This window comes from Lutra lutra, chromosome 12 (genome assembly GCF_902655055.1).
Source record: "Lutra lutra chromosome 12, mLutLut1.2, whole genome shotgun sequence".
Taxonomy (NCBI): domain Eukaryota; kingdom Metazoa; phylum Chordata; class Mammalia; order Carnivora; family Mustelidae; genus Lutra; species Lutra lutra.
This window is the reverse complement of record NC_062289.1, coordinates 79,097,649-79,123,059: the sequence shown is the minus strand read 5'-3', so window position 1 is coordinate 79,123,059 and position 25,411 is coordinate 79,097,649. Positions and strand designations below refer to the sequence as shown.

The 25,411-nt window shown below is 56.2% G+C and overlaps 1 protein-coding gene across 11 annotated transcripts in view; it reads right to left on the bottom strand.

The window, feature by feature from the left end:
* Positions 1-25,411, bottom strand: part of RIMBP2 (RIMS binding protein 2) — a 206,437-nt gene that overhangs the window by 60,084 nt on the left and 120,942 nt on the right. For all 11 annotated transcript variants that reach the window (XM_047697843.1, XM_047697846.1, XM_047697845.1 and 8 more), the window contains 2 exons: positions 19,769-19,891; positions 4,687-4,791 (listed from right to left, as the gene is read on the bottom strand). In XM_047697843.1, the coding sequence (XP_047553799.1) occupies positions 4,687-4,788 (102 nt within the window). In that variant the 5' untranslated portion in view covers positions 4,789-4,791; positions 19,769-19,891. The remainder of the gene's footprint in view (positions 1-4,686; positions 4,792-19,768; positions 19,892-25,411) is intronic.

The following is a 25,411-nucleotide window of genomic DNA, read 5'->3' as shown; positions in this document are numbered from 1 at the left end:
TCAAGGCCGGGAGGCAGGGCAGGGAGCTCAGCGCCGAACGCCAGCTCTGCCCTTTTTGGGGAACCATGCATCCAGGCAAAGATCCAAGAGGGGGCAGATCTGGTGTGGTCAAGGTACAGAGGCCGCGTGGCAGGGGAGGGGGAGGCAGCGGGCTGAAGCCCCGAGTCGGCGAGCCACCCTCCCGGACGCCGGCCCCAGGACTCTCCATGCTTGGAATAAATGTTCACGGTGTCCGGAGCCTCCCCCACCTGCCTCACTCATGCTGCCCAAAGAGCCCCTGGAAATCACCGACACAGGGGCTCCATCAGTGCCGACCTGAGTGTTGAATGAAAGCAAGGATTCTGGACTGAGCTCTCACCTGCCTGGTTTGCGTGGAGCAGGTGTCCCACGGGACCGCCGGGGGCTGGTGGCCCGTCCATGGGACAGAGCCTGGCTTGGTTGCTTTTTGTATTTTTAGACTCTGCCTCTACTGGCTACTGGAACTACTGGTTGGCTGGATGGCCTCGTTTTCCCTTGATTTCCATGAGAACAGCACTTGATTCTCCAAGCTCTGTCCTGGCCCGAGGGATGAGCCTCAGAGAAGGTTTGGGTCCCGGGTCCTGACGGCAGATGCACGAGGCCCGCGCCCCCTCAGGGTGGCCAGAGGGGAGGCAGAAGCCTGCAGGACCCACCAGGCACTGCCTGTATTTTGAGGGAAAGTAAACCCCTGCCTTACTTCACACCTGTGCTGCATCAAGAGAAAGGGACACGGCGGGCCCCAGAAGGCAGAGATCCAACAAAGCACAGACAGGTGTAAAGGGACTTCCCAAGACATGGGTGAAGGGGACCCAAGGCCCAGCTCTGTACCGTCAGGGGCAACCAGCGTGGGTGGAGAGGGCCGGGGCTCCGGGCGGGAGTGTCGGGAAAGCAGAGGTCAAGCCTCCCCAGGTGGGGCCATCCAGAGAGGGTTTTGCTGCTCTGCCAGAGTCTGGGAATACAAAGTGATGGGGACACAGAGAAAAAGGAGACAAGCAGAAAGAGGCAGTAACTCCAGGGAACAGGTGTGGAGCAGGTGTGGCCGAGGACGGGGTTCAACTTGGACCTCATGCTGAGGCGTCGCGTGGAAGGCTGGAGGAAAGAAGAGGGTTCACAATCCAGTATGGAGAGCCCAGTGCGGCGAGGCCGTACCCAAACGGTGTTTAGACCCACAGGACCTGACAAGGTCACCACGGGAGCTAGCAGAGACACAGAGATGGGGCTCGTGGACCGAGTCTTAGTGAATGAACACCCATGAGGCTTACGGGGCACGATCTGCGTGGAAGGAAATTAGTGGAGAGCGAGGTTTCCTGGAGGCCTCGGGCATAGAGAGGCAGACCACCCGAAACTGCGCTCTGGGTCAGAAAGGACAAGGACAGAGGACCAGCCCTTGGCACGATGTCCATGCACAGGTGACAGCAAGAACCACCTCACTGGCAAGATGAAGGCAGGGGTCCCCAGTGGAGGGGTGTCAAGAAAGCCTGGGAGCTGAAGCCAGAGAGAAGGGGCAGGTCTTAGACACAACCACGCTGCTGTCTCATGGGGCCCAGCTCTGGACCTTGGAGAGCTCTGGTACTTTTATTGTGGTAGGGGGACAAGGGCAAGACTTCGGTCAACCCGGAGCCTTAGATAGGAGCATCCTGGCCCAGGGGCTTCGTGCAAACCCAGGTCGTTCTGCTCACCAGCTGACTGGCATTTGGCAAGTTATTTAATATGTGGAGTTATCTTCCTCCATTCAGAAACAGGAGGATGGTAGGACCCACTGCGTAGGGTTGTAACAGGCTTGTAGTGAGAGAGTTCACATCAAAAATAGTTCCCGGCGCCCAGCAAGTTCCTGGCTTCTTTTTAAGTTTAGTAAATATGCCATTTGTTCCACCTTCGCCCTTCCTGACTCCTGGGGCCTGTAACCCCGAGACCTCTGGGCCCTAATGCCCTCTCCCCCACGCTGCCCCAGCCCGTCCACGGGTCTGCACAGCCCTGATATGTTTATGTGCAAAGAAAATGCCCCCATCCCCTGTCTTTTTTGCAGAAAATGGAAACACAGGACGATGGGTCTCCTGAGAGCATCACCGTGTCCACTAGTATCCCTCCATCTAGGACTGGAGACTTTCCTCCCATCCCATGCACCTGCCGCTGGGCGTCCACACATCCAGGACCACACCAGCTCGGCGATGTTTCCATTCAGCCCAGATCCACAGCCATGATGTGGGTCAGCCTGGACGTGCCCCTTCCCGCATGCCTCCAACCCTGTGCCTCTCACCACAGCCCCTGAGCACACAGCTCCCTCTCCTAATCCATCCTGGGGTGTGTCCACGTCTCCCCTCTGCAGCCGCTGCCCCAGGCTGAGACCCCAAGCTTTGTGGCAGCGGGTAAGGGGCCTTCCTGCCCCTCCACAGATCAGTCCCCAGCGTGAGGGTCAAAGGATGTTCACCAGACCCCGTTACACCAGCTTCAGCCCCCAGTGGCTTCCCGTTACTTGGAACAAGATGGAGCTCCTTCCCACAGCCTGCAGAGTGCCTAGGGCTCAGCACCACCCTCCTCGGAATGCACCCCCTGCCCATTGGGCATGACCTGTGTCCCTCCAAGGGCCTCCTTCCCCAAGTACTGGGGACCTGAGCCCTTACATGACCTGCCACTCACCTAAGTTTGCCCTGTCTGGAGTCCTGCAATCATGAACCCGTCACTTCATTCTGTCCCTTCTTCCCTGCACACGGCATCTGCATGACCTCTGGAGGGGGCTCGCTCTCCCTCGGTGCCGGCATACGCCATCTCCCCCGCCACTGGGCTCCCCTTCCAGAACAACCCAAAGACACTGACACACATTGGACACCCAACATTTGTGGAATGAATGAATGATCTCATCAGCAAGGGCAGCATGCTGGCCCTCCATGGTGGAAATCAAACGGAAAATAAGAATCCTGAAGAAATCGCCAATCTCGTTCTGCTCAAGGGTCCACCTTCCTCTTGGAAGGCTTTGTTCAAAAACTGGAGCGCTAAGAAATTACCACCTTGGCACCCTGGTTTTGCACTGGTTTCTCCTCCTCAGCTCCTGCCCCTGGTGAAGCATCAGGGTGTCCAAGATATAGGCCACAGTGAACACCGGGAAGGGACAAAGGAAACCGGACGAGGCACAGAGGAGGCTGATGACAGCACTGGCTCTGGTGCACCTTCCTGCCATGGGATGCTTTGTAAATGAAACTCCAGGCTCCCAGAGAACACGCTGCTGGCAGCCACCGATATGTCGCCCCCTTGGCACGGAATCTGTGTTTTCCATGGGCTTCCTATCTGGGTGGTGCCCAGCCAGGGCTTCTGGGGCCACGGGGAGCAGGTGCAGGTGCCGGGCGGCCATGTCTGGGCATGGCACCGCAGGCAGAGAAGAGCTGTATCTCTCTGCCTGGGCCCCAGCAAGCAATATCCTTTCTGGATAACATCTAATGAAAGGCTGCTTCCCACTGTTCCAGCAGGTAGTCAGGCTGGATGACCCCCACCAGCACGGGCTCAGTGACAGCTACCCTCGACAGGGGTCTCAATAAACAATCAGAGAAGCAGCCTGGGAAATTCTCTACCTGCTGTAGAACTGGCTCCCAAACTCTGAGGACAGGGACCATCCCAGCAGACTCCCATCACCAGTCAGGTGGCACACGGCCCTGGGTCCTTTATTACGAGATCAGAGGCCTGGAGAGGCGGTGGAGTGGGTGGAGGGCCACCCAGACTGGGGAGGAGCTGCCTGCTGCCCATCTGCTGGCCGGTCTCAGGAGCGCCCCCCTTTGGGCAGCCATGTACCTGCAGCCCAGGCCAGAAAATCTCTGGCTGGTGGGGCCCGCTGTCCTGTGAGGAGGAGTGGCTCCGGGTAGGATCAGGGCTTTCGGAAGGAAAGGAGAACCACACCCGGGACCCCAAGTCCCCCCATGGAGAGACACAGGAGAGGACCACAGCTGATGACAAAGATGGGTCCAGGGGCCAATGTTCTTAGCCCCCCAGCACCACCACGGGTGCCACAGGGATGGGCCCCCTAAGCTTCTCAATCCTTCCCTCTATTTTCCTTCCTTCTTCCTTGTTTCTTAGTCTCTGCTTCTCTTTCTTCTTTGTGTTCCTTCCCTCTCCCTCATGCTAAAAATATTGTCCTGAGACTTGATCTGTTCGCCTAACAGCACATCATGGAAATCTCCCCAGTTCAGCAGATACAAACCCAAGTTATTCCTTTGAATGACCAAGTTTATACCCCCAGTCTCGGGTGGGCGTCCAATTCAACCCCGTTCCTCTCCCCCATTCCACCAGTACTGAAAACAAACAAACAAACAAAAAACCCCAAAGAACAAAGAAAACAAAACCCAAGTCATGTCAAACCAGTTCCTGTGGTTCTTCTGGGCATCTTTTCTGGAATGGAAGGTTGCAGAATAAGACACACATGTGTGCTTAATTGTAAACGATGTTGGTAGGGCTGAGGCCACTCACAGTGGGCAGTGGCCCCCGGAGCGTGCTTTCCACGCGAGCCCGCCAGCATCGCTCGGGGGAGCATCCGGTGTTTGCAGCGGAGCTTGGGACATGGTGGCTCAGGGGAGCTGGGCAGCACTGGGTAGCACAGACGCGGGGAAGGTGGGGAGACGCAGGTGCACAGCTCCCGCCCCCCTCGCCCTCCACACCCCTGCCCCAGGCACGCCCACGGCTCACCTTCTGCAGAAGGTCGATCTCCTGCTGTTTGGCGTGGAGGACAGCCAGCGCCTGCTCATGCTCCAGTTCCAGCTGCTGCCGCCGTTCTGCGGCCTCTCGCATGTGCTGCGGGGGACAGGGTGGGGTCAGCGCGGGAGCCAGAAGACCTGCGAGGGGGGCCCGCGGGCTACTCTGGCTTTCCCTGGGGTCAGGACCCACCCCTTGGGGAACCGGTGCCAACACGCCTTCCACCTCGAACTACCTCATCATTTCCATGCCCTGAGCATTGAGCAGAACCAGAGGTCATCATGCAAAGGCAAGCTCTCGCTCCTGCCCATTCCCTCAGCCTCGTGCAAGCTAAGGTCACAGGTTACGGATCCTGGGCTACCTAGCCGGAAGTGCTCCAAGGCCTTTAGGACGATTTACATCCTGCCACCCTCCCATTCATCTAGGAGGCAGGCACACTAATGGGGGAAACTGAGGCACAGGGAGGTTCTCCTGGCTCATCACACAGCTGGTGAAGGGCCGCCCCAGATTCGAGTCAGGCTAGAGGGAGCCCCTGAACCTCAGGCTTCGGTGCCATCTGCTGCCGCCCCGCTGCGGATCTTCGCAACCATTCCCTGCAGGTGCTGGCGGGGACCGCACAGATACTGCACGGATGGATAGTGGAGATGTGCCTCTGGCGTTTCAGGACAATACAGGGCCCGAGCGCGACATTTAAGAGCCACACCGCACCGGTTCAAATCCCAGCACTGAACCTGGGCTGGTGACTTAACCTCTCTCTGGGCTTCACCTTCTCCACCGGATCAATTATTCATTAGCATCAGTAGCCATTTATAAATGGTTAATTAACAGCACGCTAAGTAACCGTTGGTGATTGCTAATTATGAATCGGCACCTGCTCTGTGCAGGTGTTCTGAACGTCTCACGATGTGGGGTGGTATCTCGTATCTAGGAAGACTGGTGTCCCCTTTCACTCTGAGCCTAAGGAGCCCCATGCCTGTCACTTCACGGTGCCCTCAGGCTGCTTCAGCGCATGCGCGGAGGAGGAGCTGCCTGCGGGAGACAAGCCTCTTTGGGGGAGAAGGAGCCTGCAGGTGGAGCCAGTGGTGGGAGGAGTCTGCGCAGGGGAGGAGCCTGCACAGGAGGAGAAGCCTGCACAGGGAAGGAGGAGCCTGTAGGAGAGGAGCCTGTGGGGGAGGAGGAGCCTGTGCGGGGAAGGAGGCACCTGTACCTGGGAGGAGGCGCCTGTGCAGGGGAGGAGGAGCTTGCACAGAGGAGGAGCCTTGGGGGGTAGGAGGAGCCTGTGGAGAGGAGGAGTCTGTGCGGAAGGAGGAGCTTGCACTGGGGAGGAGGAGCCTGTGCAGGGGAGGAGCCTTGTGGGAGGAGGATCCTATGGGGCAGGAGGAGCTTGCACAGGGGAGGAGCCTGTGGGGGAGGAGGAATCTGTGCAGGGGAGGAGTCTGTGTGGAAGGAGGAGCTTGCACTGGGGAGGAGGAGCCTGTGTAGGAGAGGAGCCGGAGCTTGCACGGGGAGGAGCTTGTGTGGGGGAGGAGGAGCCTGAGCAGGAGGAGGAGCCTGCGCAGGAGGAGGAGCCTGCGCAGGAGGAGGAGCCCGCAGAGCCAGCAGAGAGGCTTCCTTCAGGACCACCAGTGGCTGGCACCGCGGCACTGGTAAGACCACGGAGAAGAAGAGGCTGCACTCCCTACAGGGCCCCCACCAATGCGGGCACCACCTCGTCTGACGCCGGCAACTGGATGCTGCGGTCACCACTGGCCGTGGGCAAGGGACCAGGAGCAGCCGAACCACTTGCTCGAGGCCACACAGCACAGAAACCTCTCCCCGGGCAGCCATCCGCCAAGCCAGGGTCCGCCTGCTCGCTGACCCTTCCTGGCCTGAGGCCCCCTACCAAGCGCCTTCTCCATCGTGAAACTCCGCGGCGGGCCGATCCGCGGTGTCGGGCTCCGGGCGCCAGCCTGGTTTGCACGAACAATTATGCAGCTGCCTAATTACACTATTGTTCCGGCTAATTTCTGGGCTTCTGTTTATTTTGGAAGCGGGCACTGCCGAATGCAGCCCGGGTACTCTTTATTTAGCTTCGGGAAGGAAGTTATTAGTGGAAGGAGGAAACCATTTTCCTTACAAGGATTCATTAGCAACACGGACCGAACTCGGAGGTGGTCCAAGCGCGCCGCTACAGGCTTCGCGGCCGCGGGGATATCGCCAGGCAGCAGGTTCTCCGTGGATTCCTGACGGGTCAGACGGATGGGACGCACTGGCTTCGAAATTTCCGGGTCACTGTGGAGTGGTTGCCAGAATGCCCACGTGTGTACAAATACATGCCCCTTGTGCGGAGAGATGGTCACGGCTGTGGTGCTCCAGCAGGGAGGACAGATACACAGGAGCTCTGACGACCCGGGTCCCATCAAACACCCCCTCCATCCCAGCAGCTTCCCCTGCACCTACTGCCCTGTTCAGCAACCCGGCTCCAGAGTCCTCTCCACTGGCCACATCCACACCCTTGCTTCCCACTCTGCTGTCTGGCTTCCCCCATCGATCAGCTGACACCCCCCTGCCTGACACCCCCCCAGGAGGACGGGGGAGCAAGGGGCCACCCAGCCCAGGGCCACCCCTTGATCTGGGGACCCATCCCTTGACAGGTACACTGCTCCTGCCCAGGAGCCCGACACCAGCCCAGCTCCCCTCCTTCCCCCACTACTCCCTGCCTCCTGCAGGGCCTCTAGACTGGGGATGGCTGCTGCTTGCTTGTACTCTTTCCTGGGCGGATATCCCACATCGCGACTGTAGCTGCCATTTATAAACTCGCGCTCGGGAATGAAAGCCTTGTCTCTTTGCTTGTAGCCAACTGCCCACTCACCCTCTCCACGTGAAGGGACAGGAGGAATCTTAAATTTAGCCTGTCCAAAATGGAGTTCTGGACTTTCTCTCCCAAACCACTTCCTCCCCAGTCTGCCCATCTCAGCAATGACACCATCATTCATGTAGTTCCACCTCAGTACCGCTGTCCCTTCCTGCTCAATGTCCAGAGTTTGCAAAGTGCTTCCATGTCCCCCCGCCAACTTCCATATCAGCCACCACCAGGCCAGCTACCAACCCCTCTGCCCTGGGCCATAACCACACACACAGGTGGTCTTCCTGGCCCTACCAGGTCCCCCCAGCAGAGCCACGAGGCACTCTCCAGGGCAGAAGTCACCCCCATGGCTTTACGTGTCTGCCCAACTGTGTAGGGATATCCAGGGAGCTGGGGAAGCGTTATTTCTGGGTACATCTGGGAGGCATTTCCAAAAGACAATGGCATCTGAATGGGTGGGAGAGGAAAGGAGTCACCTTCCCCTACATGGGTGGGTTTCATCCACTCCACTGAGGACCTGAAGGACAAAACGGTGGCTAAAGGGCCTATTCACTCTGTCTGCCTAAACTGAGACACATCCATCCTCTCCTGCCCTCAGAAGCTTGTGTTCCTGGTTCTCAGGCTTTCAGACTCAGGTGAGGACTCACAATCAACCCCCAAATCTCAGTCCTCCAGACTCGGACAAAATTGTGGACAGCAGATCAAGACCTTAGCTGAGATTAAGAGTTGGATATTTTACCGACCAAGCCACCCAGGTGCCCTGAAGAGAGACTGCTCCTGAGGGCATCATCTGAGCACCTTGATTCAGCCATGCCTGAAGTCCAACCTCACATACACCCCAATTTATCAACCATGATGACTTCCTTCTTTTTTTTCTTCAAACTATTTGATATAGGTTTCTATGAACTTTATCCCAAATTGTCTAAACTAAAATATTTTTCAACAGCATTTATGGCTGCCACAAAATGTAATTCCATAATGTCTCATATTATGCACTAAAATTTCATGACTTTTTATTCTTGCTTCTCAAAATAAAGAGACAGCTGGTGGATCGTGACAGCTTTGGGACTGTTTCAATTCCTTGTTTGGGGTAAGAAACAGCCAGAAAGCCAAAGGAGCTGTCCAAAAGTAACTGACACCTTCTCAGCAGCAGAAAGAATTTAAACTGGAGGTCAGCGAGGTAGGGGTGGGGTGGGGACAGGGTGCTCGGTTTACCACGAGAGTCATCACATCAGTGGGCCTCAGCAGGCCTGGTAGATAACCAGCTGCCATGTCTCTCCACCGATCAGGTGAAGGAGTCCTAAGCTCAAAGTCATTGGCAGGATATTACCTTAGCCACTGGGTACCCATCGTGTATGGAGCTGGAGACCCAGGGGTCCAGCAACAGAACCAGCAAGGGGGTGTCCCTGGAACTCCAGGCAGATGGCCAGTTCAGAGAACACAGACCTTCCACCCCAGGAAGGAGCCAGGAGATGAGCTCAGGGATCAGGTGGAAGGAAGGGGAGTGATGTGGGAAACCACGTTCCGGCACAGGAGTTCCCAATCCCACATGCGGGGCTGCAGCAACTCATGTGGGGCTGCAGCAACTCAGCCCCCTTCGGTGCTTAGTGCAGATCGTACCCCATGTCCCTCTTGTCTCTCCATAAGCAGGTTGCTGGCATGGTCTTCCCAGCTCCACACATCAGCAGCCTCCCAGTCACCTAAGCACAAGTTCTGGAAGGAGTGTTGTGCTAAGTACTTCATACACACAACCCACTGAATCTTTGCAGCAACCTCAGGGGAACGCAATATTTTTACTTCTGTTTATAGAGAAGGAAACTGAGGCCCAGAGAGGTTAAGTAACCTGCCCGAGGTTGCCCAGCCAGGACATGATGAAACAAGGACTTGAACTCAGGGAACCCAGCTCCCTGACCTGGGCGCACATCTCTTCACTGTCATCTCCCTGCTCGGTGGGATGTTTCCTCAGGGATCCTTCCTATGTGCGTGACACATGCTGATATGCCACAGGCCTCCCAGGACAGGATCAGTGTGAGACCTTTTCATGCAGTGTCTTCGAAGCCCTCAGGCTGTGAGGCACACTCTGTCCTCAGCCACAAGACGAGGTGCGGGCCATGTGGCCAGGGCAACAGAGAGCAGCCTGCATTTCTCCTGGGAGGAGAAATGGTTCCTAGGATTCCCTGCAGTCGTCCTGATTCCAGCTGTCCCATGGAGCGCTAGGACCCACGTGTTCTCACAGAGAGCCTGAAACCCCTGGCTTTCACAAAACACAAAACCCCAACAAATTCCTAATATTTGGCTTTGCTTCCCTTTATATATAGCTTCCCAGTTCCAAGGGCACATGCCCCGCTCCACAGGAATGTTTCACGTTCAGGAAGTAGTGAGGTTTATGCACCACGGCAAGAGATGCTTGTCTGAAACGCTCAGCACGCGGCAGGAGTTATTTTTAAAGTGGCAACATTTATAGCCGGCTGATGACATCAGCACCGGCATTCTGGTGGCCTCAAGACGCCACTTCCATGGAATGCTCGGACGCTAGACAGAGGGCACACACAGGGAGCAAACTGCACTGTCTCCTCGATGTTAGATCAAAGGGGTCTTCCAAAGTGTCTTCCACTTTGGATCCTGCCCTGTGTGAGCAAAGAAATGAAGGAGAAAATAATCTCCTTTAATAGGAGTTACCCATGACACGTTTGATGCCTTATGCGTGGGCTCTTGTATGCACCGTGGTAACGGCAAGGCCTCTCTGCACATGATTTCCCTCCACAAAACATCTGGTGGAAGGAACCCCAGCACTGACTGAGCTCACGTCTTCAGACACAAGCTGTTTGTTTGTCTTCTGTGTCCTGTGACTTCCTGTTCCATCTATGCAAGCCAGATTCATTCATAACGGGAATTAGCATGCAAACAGAGCCGTGTGCATTCTGGAAGAGGAAACATAGCTTTGCCAGAGTGTCTTAGCGGGGAGCCTCTGTGACAAAACTGGGAGCTTCCCTGACTCCCCATCTGCCCTTAGTGGATGGGCCCTTGATCCCCGATTGCCTCCAGTGGAGGCAGAGAGGCAGAGACAGGGACACTCAGCTTGTGCGGATAGTCAGAACCCTTCTGGAGCCGGTGGGCCATGTTGGCAGCGGGGCGGACAGTACAGTCAGCCAGACCATGCTCACAGGACAGTCCTGCCCTTCCTGGGCCCCAGCATGCTAATCTGTCAAACAGAGGAAGAAGCCTGCCTTCCCAAGGTTGTTGCAAGGACCAGATGAAATATTAGATTCAAGGTGACCTGCCCAGAGTCATGTTTAATGAAATTCTTGGTGAGCTCCAAGTATGCCATCCTATTATCTGTTTTCCATGTTTTCTTCCTTTTCGTTGTTCTAGCTCTCCTTCCCTGCCGATTTTGGATTGCCTGAGTGGTTTTTAGCATTTCCTTTTCATGTATCTACTGAGTGTTGGGCTATAAATTTTTATCTAATTTTTAGTGGTTGCCTCCAGGGATCTCAGTATACACATTTAAATAATCTACTCATAATTGTAATTTTCCTCTCCAAGTAGAATGTAGAAACACAAGTACAGCTCGGTATCTTTACTTTCCCTCTTTGTGTAGTGATTGTTGTGGGTACGATTACTTCTATATACACTGAAAACCATGAAGATCCTCTCAGTGATGAGAGTCTTGACTTACAAACAGATGAGCCCTGGGGAGGTGACCTATGAGAGGTTTGGGGGATGAGGAGGAGTTGCTTCGAAGCGGGATGGACAGGGGATTCTATGCAGAGGGGATCGTGTGTGCAAAGGTCCTGTGGTAGTAAGGATCGAGGCAGGTGCCAGGGTGAAGGAAGGCTGGTGTGACTGGGGACAGGAACATGATGGCCACAACGAGGGGAAAAAGGAAGGCATGTCTCTGGATACAACAGCTGGGTGGGTAGGGAAATGGGGAAGCAACAGACTCGGTTTCTTATTTCAGGGACTGTGGGCTTGGGCTGAAGCACAGTCTGCTTCCTGGACACGTGCTTTCATGTATCCAAACATCATTACGGAACACTTATTCTGTGCTAGATGCTTGGGTGCTTGCAATGGAATAATGAACAAGAAAAAGGATTATGTTTGCTCTCGTGAAGCTTACATTCTTCGGGGGCGGTGAGGCAGGAATGCAGGAAGTAAGCCAGCTATCCGGCAAGTGAATGAGAGTTTCAGGGATTGATAAAGGATGATGGCGAGGCAGGGGGGCGTACAACGGGAGAAGGATGTAGTAGAGACTCTACTCGAGCTGGTGAGGGAGAAGACATTTGGCTGAGACCCCTGTGATGAAAAGGGGTCGGTGGAGGACAGTTTCCGGGAGAGCTCAGTGAGGCAGGAGGCGACTTGGGGCGTGTATCTGTGGTGCAGGGGTGCATAGGAGGGGGTCGTAAGAGATGCAGGGAAGGGGTAGATCTGGAGCAGTGGCTGCAATGCCCGCAGCCCCGTGCACCCCCAGAACGACAGGCTGAAGCCCTACCTCAGGTACACATTTTGGCCCCTAGGTGTGGCCCTGACTCTTCTGTCAACAATCGCGGGGTGATCTGCAGTGTACCTGCGGCCACGTCTGCCGTCAAGGAGAACGCCGCGTGCGATGCGCAGGGCACATCCTGGGGCTTCACGGGTCCTCGCGGACTCCCGGAAGGGAGGCCCCACAGGAGCATGCGCAGGCGCCACACGGGAACATGCAGGGCTGGGACCCAGACAGGCCGTCTGGGCACAGCGTGCACGGGCACCTGCTCCCCTCTCCACGCCCTCCCTCCTGGGTGTTTCTTAACCTGATGGAGGGTCCCACATCCCACCGCTGTTTCGATTTTCATTTTCCTGACGACCGTGATGCTGAATACCTACCCCGCCAGGCAGGTCGGGTTTCTGACGGGCTGGCTCGGGACCTGGCAGAGAACAGGGCCTCGGCAGCCCTGCCCCAGGGAGACAGTTGCCAACCGCAGGGCGCAGGGGCTGAGGGGCTGAGTCTCAGAAGGGGACCCGGTTCCACCTCCTGCCCTAATGCAGAACAGGACACACATGTGTGTCCCACTGCGCCCACCAGTGACTGTGGGTGCTCAGCCTCTTGCAAAGCCTCTCCCTGCAGAGCCGAAGGCAGCCAGGGAAGCCTTCAGAGCAGCCGCTTTCCTGTTTCTGGCTGGTATCTGAACACGGAGATCACACTCTCGCCGCCTGGATCAGCCCCATCCAAGGTTTTGCCCGAGACGGAGCCCTCCACATTATTCTCATGTTGCAGAAACCCCTGGAGGGTGTTATTGGAGCCTGAGTATCAGAACATAGAAAACCAGCCGCAAACATTAATTATAGCGGAGGATGGCTGCAGGTGGGTCTGGGCTCGGGGACACAGGGCTGAATCTCCCTGAGCAGGTACCAGGAAAAGGAGGGCGTGGGGAAGGAGCTGCCAATAAAGGAAGATTAATTGTTACTGGGAGAGTCACTTATTAATCCCAGATAAGCAGTGATTCATTAACAGAAAATAAGCCTTAGATTATCTACATTTAAAAGGACTAATTTGTTGACGATGAGAACAGAACCTAGTCCTGAACATTTTTCCCCCTTTTCCTTTAAATCAGAAAATATAATGCACTAAATTTAATTAATTGAGAATGTTTCTGTGTACCTGGGTCCGACCTCCAGACCTGGCACAGGGTGCTGTGGTTCTGGTCCTGTTGCTGGAAGGGAGACTGACACAGCCTCCCTTGTAACCTGCAGCTGGCCTCGGTCATGTCGGACCAAGAGCACTCAGGAATCTCAAGTAACAGCATGTTCTGACGAAGCCATGTCACACCCAGCCCCACTCCGCAGTCTTGCTGGAGAGGCCCGCGACCAGGTGCAGGCCTCACTCCATCCCATCTGCAGGGCCCTCCTTCCAAGCACCATCACACTCACAGGCTCTGAGTGGACACAAATGTGGGGGGACACTGCTTACCCCACCACAGCCATCCAGCAGCTTCCCTCCTAGGCTGCGGCCCTATTCCTGGTAGCTGCCCCCAGGCCACCAGGGGATGTGGCCACACCTGCTGGGCCCAGTCTGCTTCGTGGCCTCCGTCAGCCATGCCCAGGCTGAGCTCTTTGGGGCGGGCCACTCTCCCCTGCCGGGCCTCTTGTCCTGTTCTCAACTACAGACGGACGCTGTTCCATCTAACAAACCACCCTGCGTTCAGGGCCCTGAGCAAGAAGGCAGAGAAGAGGGAACCAGCTGTGCCTGGCAGGACAAGTCCCGGGCAGCAGGCAGTCCATGTGGAAAACACTCAGGGCTTCTTGCACAATCTTTGAGTCTGAGATGCTGGAGGACAAGACTGTCCAGCTCACTCCAGGTCGGATACCTGCGCCAGGACCGCTGGGCACCCCAGCCGGGCCACGCACATGGTGGAAACCGTGAGTGCACCAGCACTTTGCCCTCATGGAGACACTCCGTCTGTCTGTGCCAGAGGGAGACGGCCCCCTGCGTGTTTGCAGAGCACCTGCACACCCCAGACAGGCGATCCTCCCCGACAAGTATCCTTGACTGCAGGCCCCCACCTGCGCGGTGGCTCCCCGTGACACAGAGCGTGTCGGCAACGGCAGACCTCTGGCTGGCTTGCCCTGCATTCACTCGTTTAGTAACCTACTCCATCGGCACATATGTGCCCAGTGCCCACTGTATGCCAGATTTTGTCCTAGACACCAGAACATTCTGTCTTCGGGAGGTTACCTTTGGTAGGGAAAATAACACATGAGTGAACAAAACAAACAGGATGGGTGTTTTTGAAGAGAATGGAATTGGGCACGGTGGTGGGGACGGGCAGGACAGTGGCTCCTCTAGATGAGAGGGTCAGGAGACATAGTACAAAGGAAGTGACACGAGACCAAGACAGAGACAAAGAGCATTCCAAACCGTAAGTGCAAAGGCCCTGGGGTGGAAACAGGTGTATGTTCCAGAAAGAGAAGGCCAGCATGGCTGGGCACAGGGTGAAGGGGGTCAGGGTAGGAGTGGGTGTAACGGTGGGGGACGGAGTGTGGGGTCCTGTGGTAAGAGTTCAGATTTTAATCTCTGTGTAATAAGCAGTGATTGCTAGGGGTAAGCAGCAAGTTCGTGTTCTTTTACCAACGTGGCTGTGGCCACAGTGCAGCGAACAGGGCCTGGGGGATGACTCAGGTAGGGCATATTGGAAGGCCTCTGTAAAGCTGAGCAGCTGTAGTGAGCAGGTCGCTAGGAAGTGACTAGTTCCAAGGGCAGACTTAGGAGTATCCTATGCCCATCATTCAGCCGCGTTTACTACTTGGTTTCTCTATGCTTGTGTGGGCACTGGGCATATATGGACATGCAGAGAAGATACGGGACCTGCCCCATGGCACGCACTGTCTCCTGGAGGGTGACTGGGACCAAAGCAATCAGACAAGAGGCACAGCAAGTGCAAAGGCCCTGGGCTGGAGGGAGCACACCCATGGGAAGTGCTGGGAGGTGTCCAGCAGGGCTCAGCCTGTAAGACCTGACCTTTCCTGGTGTCTGTCCTCCTGACTTCATCTGCTTCCTGTTTCTGTAACTCCGGCCCCTCATGTTCCTCAGACATGCCAGGCACCCACCCCTGTCTCAGCCTTTGTGCCTGCTCTGCACGCTCCCTCCTTCCCTGCACCCGGGTCCCCGCCCAGATGTCCCACCGTCCGGGAGGCCTTCCCCGAGCACTGCACACAGAGAAGAACCTGCACCTTTTCCCCTTATACTTGTCACCACCTGACACGTGCAGTAATTTGCTAACTTGGTGTGAATAAGGCTGTGGACTTAGGTCACTTTTGTCCGGTGCCTGGAGAGTTTGGCACGTTAGGTGCTCATTAAATACACTGGATGTACAGGGTGCCCTTAGATGTGGGCTTCGCTGGTCTCTCTCCAGGCCAAGGCAGCAGCTCTGGAAGGGTCCAAGATGCCGGAAACCCCGCATCCTCCAATCAGCCTTCAGGCCCCACTCTTCTGGCTGCTCAGGCGCCAAGTCCCCTGATATGGCGGGAAGGCCTCCGCAGGAACCGTGTGCCGGTGGACTCGTGATTTACATAACACGTTACAGACCATCAAAGGCAAGCCGCACGGCATCCTGAGCTAGACTGAATTCTCAGTGATATTTGGAAACAAAAGCCAACGTATGAATGTGACTGGTAGACTCATTATCGGTGGGGACTGACCTGAAATGCACGCTGGCACAGCATGGGGCTGTGGTCCCCCCTCATTTGCATAAAACGGGCGTGCTGCGTCTGCAGAGCGTCGTGTCCCCTCTGCCCCCCTTCACTCAGGAGCTCGGACAACGGCGTCAGCTATGCAGTGATCTAATTTAGTCAGCTGCGACTGCCAGACCGCCCAGTGACCAGACGTTGTGACTGCATCTGACCATCACCCTTGACCCTGAATGAATCCCTTCCACCTCATGCCTCATCTATAACGGAACGGAGCCACCTTCTTGATGATTATTAGTGGGATGGTCTCCAGAACGAGAACAGAGGCTCCTTTTGCACAGAGGATCCCGTGGTCACAGTGCACCCCACCTCCAGCAAGGTGATCCTGATCCCTGACCCCACAGAGCCGATGTTCTGAATCGCAGTGGAACGCACAGCCTGGCCCTCGGTGTCACCCTCATCACCACAGTGGTCACTGGTTCCACGCCCCACATCCAGGCCTCAGCACACTGTGTTGAAGCCCCCCAAAATGCCCACCTCTAGCTCTCCCCTGCAGCCCCCATGGAAGCCACCCTCACCTGTGTCCGGAGTGTGGCCCCTCGTGGGTCCCCTTGCTCCTCACACCAGTCTTGGTGTGCCCCGGTGTGACCTTCACAAACAGGAAGCACGCCCACACTCCCGCAGCACCGGCCGCAAGCTGACCACACTGTGTGCCCCAACTCTGAGTCCCTGCCTGAGTTGATCTGGAGCTCGGCAAGGACCCCACTGCTCCTGCAGCCCGCCGGAGGACAGAGCAATGAGGAGCAAAGCCAGTCCCCCTGACAAAGCCATCAGATGCCAGCCCACAGCCAGCCGGCTCCGGGACCCCCAGCCGGGCCCAGAGCAGGTGCTCAGCCGCGTCCAGCCAAGATGACAAGCTATGCTAAGCTGGCCCACAGACTCCTGAACAATGCGGGGCTACTGCTTCAAGCCACCGGGTGTGGGGTGGTTGTTACGCAGCAGTACTGTGATGATTCCTGACAGATACAGTGAGTAAGGACCCACAGAACACATTCTGCTTTGTCCTGTGAGACTCTGCCCCAGCGAACCCCAGTCCAGGGCATTTCCACCTGATACCCCATCCCCCACTGCCGGGTGGCCCCCCTGCTGGTCCTTGCACACGGCCTGCCTCAGGCGCCGAGCCACCTGTGCTCCCCGCTGCCTAGAGCACTGCTCCCCTGAGCACTGACAAGCCCCCCCGCTGTGCAGTGGGCATGTCTGGGAGAGTCCCTCCCCACAGAGACACTGCAGCCCTTCCTGTTCCTTCCCCCCATCCGTGTCCTTTCAGGGTCCCTAACATTCTGTCTCAGGCACGTCAGTTTTCGTCTTTGCTGACTTTCTCTGTGGGCACCATGCCGCCGACTGCACTGTCCCCCGGGCCTGGACCGGTAGCAGGAGGTCAGTGCTCAACCAACACCTGTGGCTGGACAGAGGGCCAAACTGTCCTACAACCAGCCACCTGGGGACTTGGGAACAGCAGTGTGTCTCGTCAGTGTAGACGCTGCTGAGACACACTCGAGTACACCCATGTCCCTGATGCAGACACTGGGGCTGTGGCCAGCATGCACGAGGCTGCCTGTGCCATGTCACAGTGTACAGATCCCAGTGTTCTGTGCGTTCTGCCGTCTCTTGGTCATTTTAGATTCCACAGACCAGGTACGGGTCTGAGCATTACTTTCCCGGTTCTCTAATTCCCACCATGCCCAAGTTTTCTTGGGTTCTTGCAGTGCAATCCAGCTTCGGCAGTTTTCCTGTTTTCCTTGCTAGCAGGGCAAAAAGCCATTGGCCCTTCTTCCCGGAGAAAAGCCCCCGAAGGTTGGAGGCACAGAGTAGCCCAGAGAGAGGGCGTCCTCAGAAGTCGCTGTGATATGGATCTTCTGTGTCTCCAATGGAAAGTTCTAGTCTTTCTAAGTTAGAGGGGCTTCCCACACCAAGACAAGTACGTGCAGCTGCCGTGTTCTCCTGAAAAACCAGCTCCCTCTCTCCGGGACCCAGAGTTAAGTAACCGCTTGGATCTCCCTTTACACCCGGGCTGCCAGGAAACTCAGGCCCCGTGGGCACCTCGGATGCAGTGCCCATGTCAACGCTCCCGGCCGCCCACTGCCTGCCCCGCGCGGGTCCTCCTTCCCCGGCTGCCCTTCCTCGTCCCATGCGGGCCACAGCATCCGGAGTCTGACCACGGACTCCCAAAGAAGGGTGACAAAAACACAAAGGCACATAATGAAGTCATCAGTTACTAGCTTTAAAAGTCTGCAGATCAGGAGGGATGTCAATGGGGTTAAACAGTATTGGTTTGGATTAGGTGGGGGGCAGGGGGCAAGGATTCTAGCCCGTTTCAGTATTTTTCTAGCTGGATTGTCTTAGAAAACAGCCCCAAATTCAGTCTTAGGTGTTTCACTAAAAGCTTTTAGATCTTGAAAGGAAACAAATACATTCTGTTTGCAATTCCGTTAAAGCCAGCAATGGGTGTGGTTCTGTGCGTGGATGGCTGGGCTCGACCCCGAACAGGCTGGCAGGTCAGCGTCTTTGCCTCCCCTGCACCTGGGCCCCTCCCCTCCCACACGCAGTCACCACTGATGAGCTCTGCCACCCAGATAACAAAAAAGGCTAATTCTGAATATCCTTTCTATTATCACAACAAAAATGATAGCAGCAGCATGAAAATCATGGTGCTTTTCAGTCGGTACCAGTGGAGGCGACGTTTGTGCATCACGCAGTCACCATGCTGGAGGGCGATTCTGTCCGAGACACAGGGAGTCCCCCCAGCCCCCGCCCTGGCCCGTCCTCCTCCGTGCCGCACTTCCCTGCCCGTGTGCAAAACGTGCAGCTCACGTCAGGTTCCACAAATCTGCTGGACATTCACTTTCTTGGCCATAGAACCATCCCCGTGAAAAGGACAAACCCGTTTGAATTCCCATTTCTTCTTGCTCTCACTTTCCTCCCTGGTCAAAACCCCTGAGGAAGAGCCACGCTTGCTTCTGACGTGGCCACCTCCCTTGACCGGGCTGGTCCCACCACCCATGCACCACAACACCCACGTCATCCCAAGCTCCGACAGCAGGGTGGGATGGCCACACTCTGTGCCTCCAGGGAGCTCAGACGGTCGTCTGTGCGCTGCGGAAACGCAGGACTGCATGGTCAGACCTCATCCCTGTCCGTGCTATTCTAAATCCAGAACAAACAGTGGACAGCAGGGTGGTCAGGTCCAGCCTGGGCCCTGCTTCGAGGAGATCACAGGAGGCATAGGCAGAGCCCAGGTTTCAGTAATTTACAAGGGCATATAATCATCACACAAATTCCAGAACATTCCATCGCTCCAAAGCAAAGCGGTCACTCCGCATTCCCATCTCACTCCAGTGCCCAGCCACAAGTCTGCGTCCCTCCGAGAACCCACAGTTTCCCCCAAGGGGAGGACAGTCCCTGATGAGGGAGGGCCATGGCTGCTGCACTCACTGTTGGTACCACACTACGGGACCAGAGGTGATGATTAATTTAGTCTCCCACGTCTAAAACAATGTTTCCTCAATGAGAATTCATTCAGCGGACTCCATGCCATCAGCAGCCAGTCAACCCCCCCCCCCACCATTAAATATCGGTGGGGAGCCCAGCTCCTCAGAAATGCCAGAAGGGCCTCCCTGCACCCTGATGAAGCAACCTTCTGACTTAGCTCTTCTCTTTCTAACAAAGGTGAGGAACAGTTTAAAATTCACGAGGTGTGAGAAGCCCATGTAGACGCCCCAGGTCCTCAGTGGGAGGACACCCCATTCCCACTCCAAGCCCCACCCGCCAGCTCTCTCTCGGCTGCATTTTGCATCCTAAGAAATGGGAATGCACGAACAGCTCCATGGGAAGGCTTCCAGAAACAACTGGATTTTGGTATTTATCATTTTGATACCATCCTCATGGTGCAGACAGGCCCGAGGACCCTAAACCTGGGTGATGGCATCAGAGCTTCAAGCCCTCTCCGCTCTGTGGTCCCACAGCCCCTCGTCCCGCGCCAGCCCTGAAGAAGCCGGAGTGCCTGCATCCTACCTTGAGGACCTGTTCTAGGTTCTCCAGCTTGGCTTGGAGCTGATGCTTCTCCTTCACGGCCAAGTCGCGTTCTCTGATCACTACAGCGAGTGCGTGGCAGAGGCAGGCATGTTCCACTCTCACCTACGGGAAGCAAGGGCAGAGAGAGGGGGCTGTTGATGGCATGCACAGAGCAGCACGCATGTCTGGCCCCAGCTGGCATCGACCACTTCCTCCTCAGGGTTTTGGGGACCCCTTCCCTCCCTTGTCCTGGATTGTGGACACCGCGGTGGGTCCAGTCCTGCCCGGATGAATGTACGTGGACAGTCAGCACCCAGCATCCCTTCCTCCTCCTGCCTCCCCACTCACAGTGACAGAGACTGGCTTGGGAAGGGGACCGTGACCCGGGCCCAGACAATCAGCACAATCCCATGCCCTGGATATAGTGGTTGGTGGGGAGGGACCCAAGCCCCAGTTGCATCCACAGAGAATGAGACATTGGGCTGGTAGAGAAGCCTGGGAAGACTCTCTCCCTCTTTTGTCCACTGGACTTGGAAAGTTGAGGACATAAGGCTGGAGCTGGAGCCATCATGAGGAGGTCATCTGACTGAGAACAGAGCCAACACAATGGACATAGAATCAAGAGACACAGAGGGAGAAGCAGGATCCTGGGGACATAATTTGAGCACCTAGATCAAGCTGTGCCTGAAGGTAATTGGCCAGTCATGCAGGCCAATAAATTCTCTTTGTTTGCTCACACTACTCTGAACCATTTCCTGTGTCTTTGAACAGAGAACCCTAACACATATGAGTGATACCCAAATTGTCCAGGATACTAATTCTTTTGCCTAAAAATTTCACTTTTGTCTTAAACATGGAATAAATGGCAACAAGACTCCGTGTGCTTTAGGATGATGGATGTTCTAATAACCTCAGGCCACAGCTCCCAGGACCAGGTTTTGAACTCCGATGGGAGGCACGGCTAACTCTCCATCTCTCTCCTGCAGCTGCTTTGAAAACAGTGAGGACATGTGACTGATGAGGGACAATACCTCTGTTCCCTCCCCATTCGTTTTCTCCATACGGCATATTTGAGCCCAACCACAAGCTTTTAATTTCTTTCCCTCCTCCCCGGATGTTACAGCATGAATTATGGCTTCAATAACAGACTGCCACGGGTCATATTTGTCAGCTCCAAAAGAGGCCCTTTCTGTTCCCAGCACTCTGTGTACAGAGTACGAGTTCAACCTGACACCTTCTGTGGCACCGGAGGAAAGGACGGCCCCCACTTGGCGCTCCTGAATGGCACGGGGTTGCAGGGAGGTTGTCATTAAGAGCTCAGAGAGAGGTCTGATTCACGGGAGTATTTAAACGCTGTTCTGCTCCAGCATGAAACATCAGGCAGAGAGCGTGGAAAAAAAATTCAAATGCTATAAGTGAAAAAGTCATGATCTATTGGAACTCACACTTGAACCCCAACACTAGGGGCATGGGCTCACTGGAAGCCATCATTTCTCATGTTCTAACTCATCAAGAGGAACATCCAGGGCTCCGCAGCCAGCCTCCCGCAGCAGTCAGCATGCGCCCCAATGTAAATGAGGGCTTGGCTCCCTCTGATGGAAACCTCTTGTGGTTGTCATGGAAATTAGAACTGGGTCCAGACTCCTGAACACCTCTATAGCCTCTGGTCCTCCAGTTGTCCCATCTGACTTGCTGTCCCTGTACCCCTCTTACTCAGGCTGCCCTGGTCCTCCCTTTATCTCATAAACAATCCAAACTCATCCCTACCACAGGGTCTTTGCACATGCTGTCTGCACCACACCAAATACCTATCCACCCCCAACCCCGCCACCAATCCTGGCAGGTCTGGCTCCTTCTCATCATTTATGCCACTTCCTCAAACAGGCTGTCCCGCCACGCTCCAGGTGACAAACACTTTCCACTTGTTGGCCCCCAGTGCCCTTGCTGCTTGGCCGTGCTTTATTTCCCACAGACCTTTCTCACTGTCTGGAATATCTCACTATCTGTGTAGCTGTTTACATTTCCCTGTGGTTGCTCCTCATTAGAGTCGAAGTCCCAGTTGGACAGGACTTGTCCTTGTGACCCAGTTCTCTGTCACCGAAGCCTGGAAGAGAGCCTGGTGCAGTCACTGCTCCAGGAATGGAAAGACACCGGGGGAGGACGGGCACATGCAAGGCAGCTGTGTTACCGGCCAGATGGATTTTGCTGGTCCCTCTTGGTCTACCGTCCACCCCTGCCTGTGGGGTTCCAGGCCTCAGGAGGCCAGTGTCCCAAACCATGTGCTTCTGATGAGGTTTGGCCAGCGGGAGGCACTGGCAGGAAAGCAGGGGAGGGAGGAGAGGCAGGTTGGTGTTGGCTCCCTCGCCAGCAGCCTGCAGGGGTGGTCTGTGCACAAAAGCACTATCTCGGCAGGTCCCAAGGTGCCGTCCTTGGAACGGCCTGCTGGCAGAGCTGGCTGGCGGCGGGCGGCTGGTACTTTGGATCACAGTCCAATTCCTTTTCCCGGTTCCCCAACTGATGGGAGAGCCAACCTGTGTCCAGACTCTTTGTGCAAAGCATGCGGTTTCTGCCGAGCACCTGCTCTCCTTCGGGGAGGCTTTGGGATTTGGGGCGTGCCCGGGAGGGTACGACTGCCATCACACCCCAGGCCCTGGGGCTCTGCTGGGCTTCCTGGGACAAGCCTTCATGCATGCAGTGATGCCTGGTGCTGCCGGAACTGAGCTCGTCCCTCCGACGGGAAGCTCCAGAGGCTGGAGGCCGGCCCCCGGGATCTTCCCTTCCCTCAGCCGCCTTTACTTCGTGACCTTCCCTGATGGATCGTAGCCATGAGCAGGGTTGGGCACTGGGCCCCAAGAGTCTTCCCAGTGAATCATGGCGCCTGGCTGGCCTTGGGGACCCCAACATACTGTCCTCCCCTCCCCCCCAGCCACAGGTGCGCTTGGACAGCCTCTCCCTCTCACCCTCTCCCTGCAGCCCCGCCAGCCACGGCCACCCCTGCCACCACCCTGCTGGAAGGGGCCCACTATTTCCTCCTGGGACTCTGATGGGTTCAATCTAGAAAGACAACCATCCTCCAGCAGCAGAGAAGCAAAGTCCACAGAAGTAAGGTTTTTTCCAAGAAGCAGAGTCAGACTCTTGCTTTGTCCAGTATCCGACATGGGATTCGGGCTCCCCGGGCAGGACAACATGAGCATTTCTGTATTAACCTTCTCCAAGAGCCAGAGATCACATGCCCAGGGGCACTGCACGAGGCTGGGGTCCGGCACGGACCATCCTGAACTGCCTGTGTGTGTCTGGCGCCCCCTGGCAGGCGCTGGGCCCACTCTCCCTCAGAAATGTCGCACAGGATGGTTAGCATGGATGTGGGTGCCCGAAACCCCAGCACACCCCACATGGAGCCAAAAACGCTGTGCTTTGGTACCTAGAAACACTGCAGGTCACTGCAGTAACACAACAGAAAGGGATAATATTGGGGGGAAACCCATGCTGTATTGGTCTTGAAGTCAGTGCTTTGAAGGGGAGTGGAGGACGGTGAGGGAGAAAAGGTAGGGACGTATGGACAACTAGGAATGGTCTAGGAGTTCCTGGCATTTAACAGACCTCATCTCCCCCCAGGATTTCAGGATTTCTCTGACCAAAAATTCACCGTAGTGTCCCCTGTATGTTTATCAGAATGAGTCAGGTCATTCGTCTGGTCTTTCTGAGGATGGACAGAAAGTGTGTTGGCAGGGAGGGAAGGTGAGTGAAGGGGGTGGCTGGGGATTGAGGTGGGCTGAATTATGACCCCGCGGAGATGTCCACGCCCATGTCCCGGAACCAGCAAAGGTGACTGAGTCAAGGGCCTTGTCCTAGACGGTCCCAGTGGAGCCAGTGGGATCATGAGGGTACTTATAGGAGGGAGAGAGGAGCCTCAGGGTCAGAAAAGGCCAATTTTTGAAGATGTGGTTCTGTTGGCTTTGGGTGGAGGAAGGCCCACGAGCCAAGGTCTGTGGGCGTTTCCAGAAGCTGGAGAAAGTGAACAGATGACTTCTTTTCCTCAAGGGACGCAGCCTGCCTACACTTACGCCTCAGGACCCTTGAGGCCAGGCAGCCTGGTGACCCAGGTGGAGACTCCGTGTGACACGGAGCCGAAATCTCTGAGGGCAGCCGCCCTTCCGAAACACAACCCTTCCTGAGAAAGCCTTGTGTCTTCCTCTTCTTGTAGTAACAGTGAGGATACAGGGATGGACCAGTCACGCTGTCCTGGAGATCACAACAGTCATGGCGCAGGGCACCTGGGTGGCTCATTCAGTGGCACATCTGTTCGGGTCAGGATCCCGGGGTCCTGGGATCAAGCCCTGTGTTGGACTCCCTGCTCTGCGGGGAGTCTGCTTCTCCTTCTGCCTCCCCTCCCCCTGCTTATATTCCCTCTCTCTAATAAAATAAAATCCTAAAAAAGACCCACACTAGTCATGGCCCAAGCAGGATGGCCCTGGTGGGGAGGGGGGGGTGGGCAGGAGCCACGGCCTCATCCCGGGCTCAGGACATCCTGCTGCAGGAGAACAGTAACGCCCCCGAGTGTTCAGGCCACCAAGCTCGGGTCCCTGCTGTGTGCAACTGGAAAGAATCCCAAACAGCCAAACCAGAGAAGGTGTTCTTTCTGGTTTGGTAGCAACCAATCCCTCCTAGAAGCAGACGGCTCCAAGTAAGAAGCCCGGGGGGGAGGGTCCTCACCCGTCACTCAGCCTTCCCTCACTGTCCAGGAGCCGTCCCAGCCTTGAGGGCGCCAGGAGACTCCGTGGAGAGGCCCAGGGGCTTAGCGGTTCCCTGGGTCCTGCCGCCCCTGCCAGGGCTCAAAGCTGGTCCCTTCCACCAGCAGAAAGCGCTCCTGGGGGGTGGGAGTGGGCAGGAGGAGGGGACCAGCCCTACCCCTGCCAGCCAGCACTGGACTAGAACATCCTCTGGGAACCGAGCCAGGGATGGAGAAAGAAGACTCAGGAGAGCAAAAAGGACATAAAGAGGTTTTCACTAAGACATACAAACTATGACTCACAAAAACACAGATAGGAAATAGGAGAAGTTCCTAGATGGTCAAAATCAGGGGCCCAGACGATGCCTCCTTTGCTCCCAACCGATGGAAAGCTGCGTTCACTCAGAGAAGATTTTGTATTGAGGAAGGACAGATGATACAGAGGCGTGAGCCCTGGGCCTGGGTCCACTCCTTCCAGCCAGGGGCCCTCGCCCAACAGACCCCAGATGCCTGCGAGGGCGTTGTCCCTAGGAACGCCCGTCATCTCCTCCCCACAGAGGAAGAGGGAGTTCAGCTGATGAGCAGGACGACCGCCTTCCACACCAGGGACTCAGGACCGGACCCACAGTTCCAGCCACGTGCACATTTCTGGCCAGAAGGCAGGCAGGGGTCACAGGTGACGGGGTCACAGGTGACAGACTTTGCCACCTGGCGGCACCACCGGGTTTTCCTGCTGTCCTGGGACCCTCTGGCCACAGGCAGACCCAGCGGCATGTGAAGCCTGGGGCTCCCCATCCAGCCGCTCCTCTCATTTCCGCTGGTGGCGGCCACAGGGGCAGCAAGTGGAAAAGCTGCCTGAGCCATCTGGCAGCGGTCGCTCCCCGAGAAGGTGCCCCGACCTCCCGGCTACCACA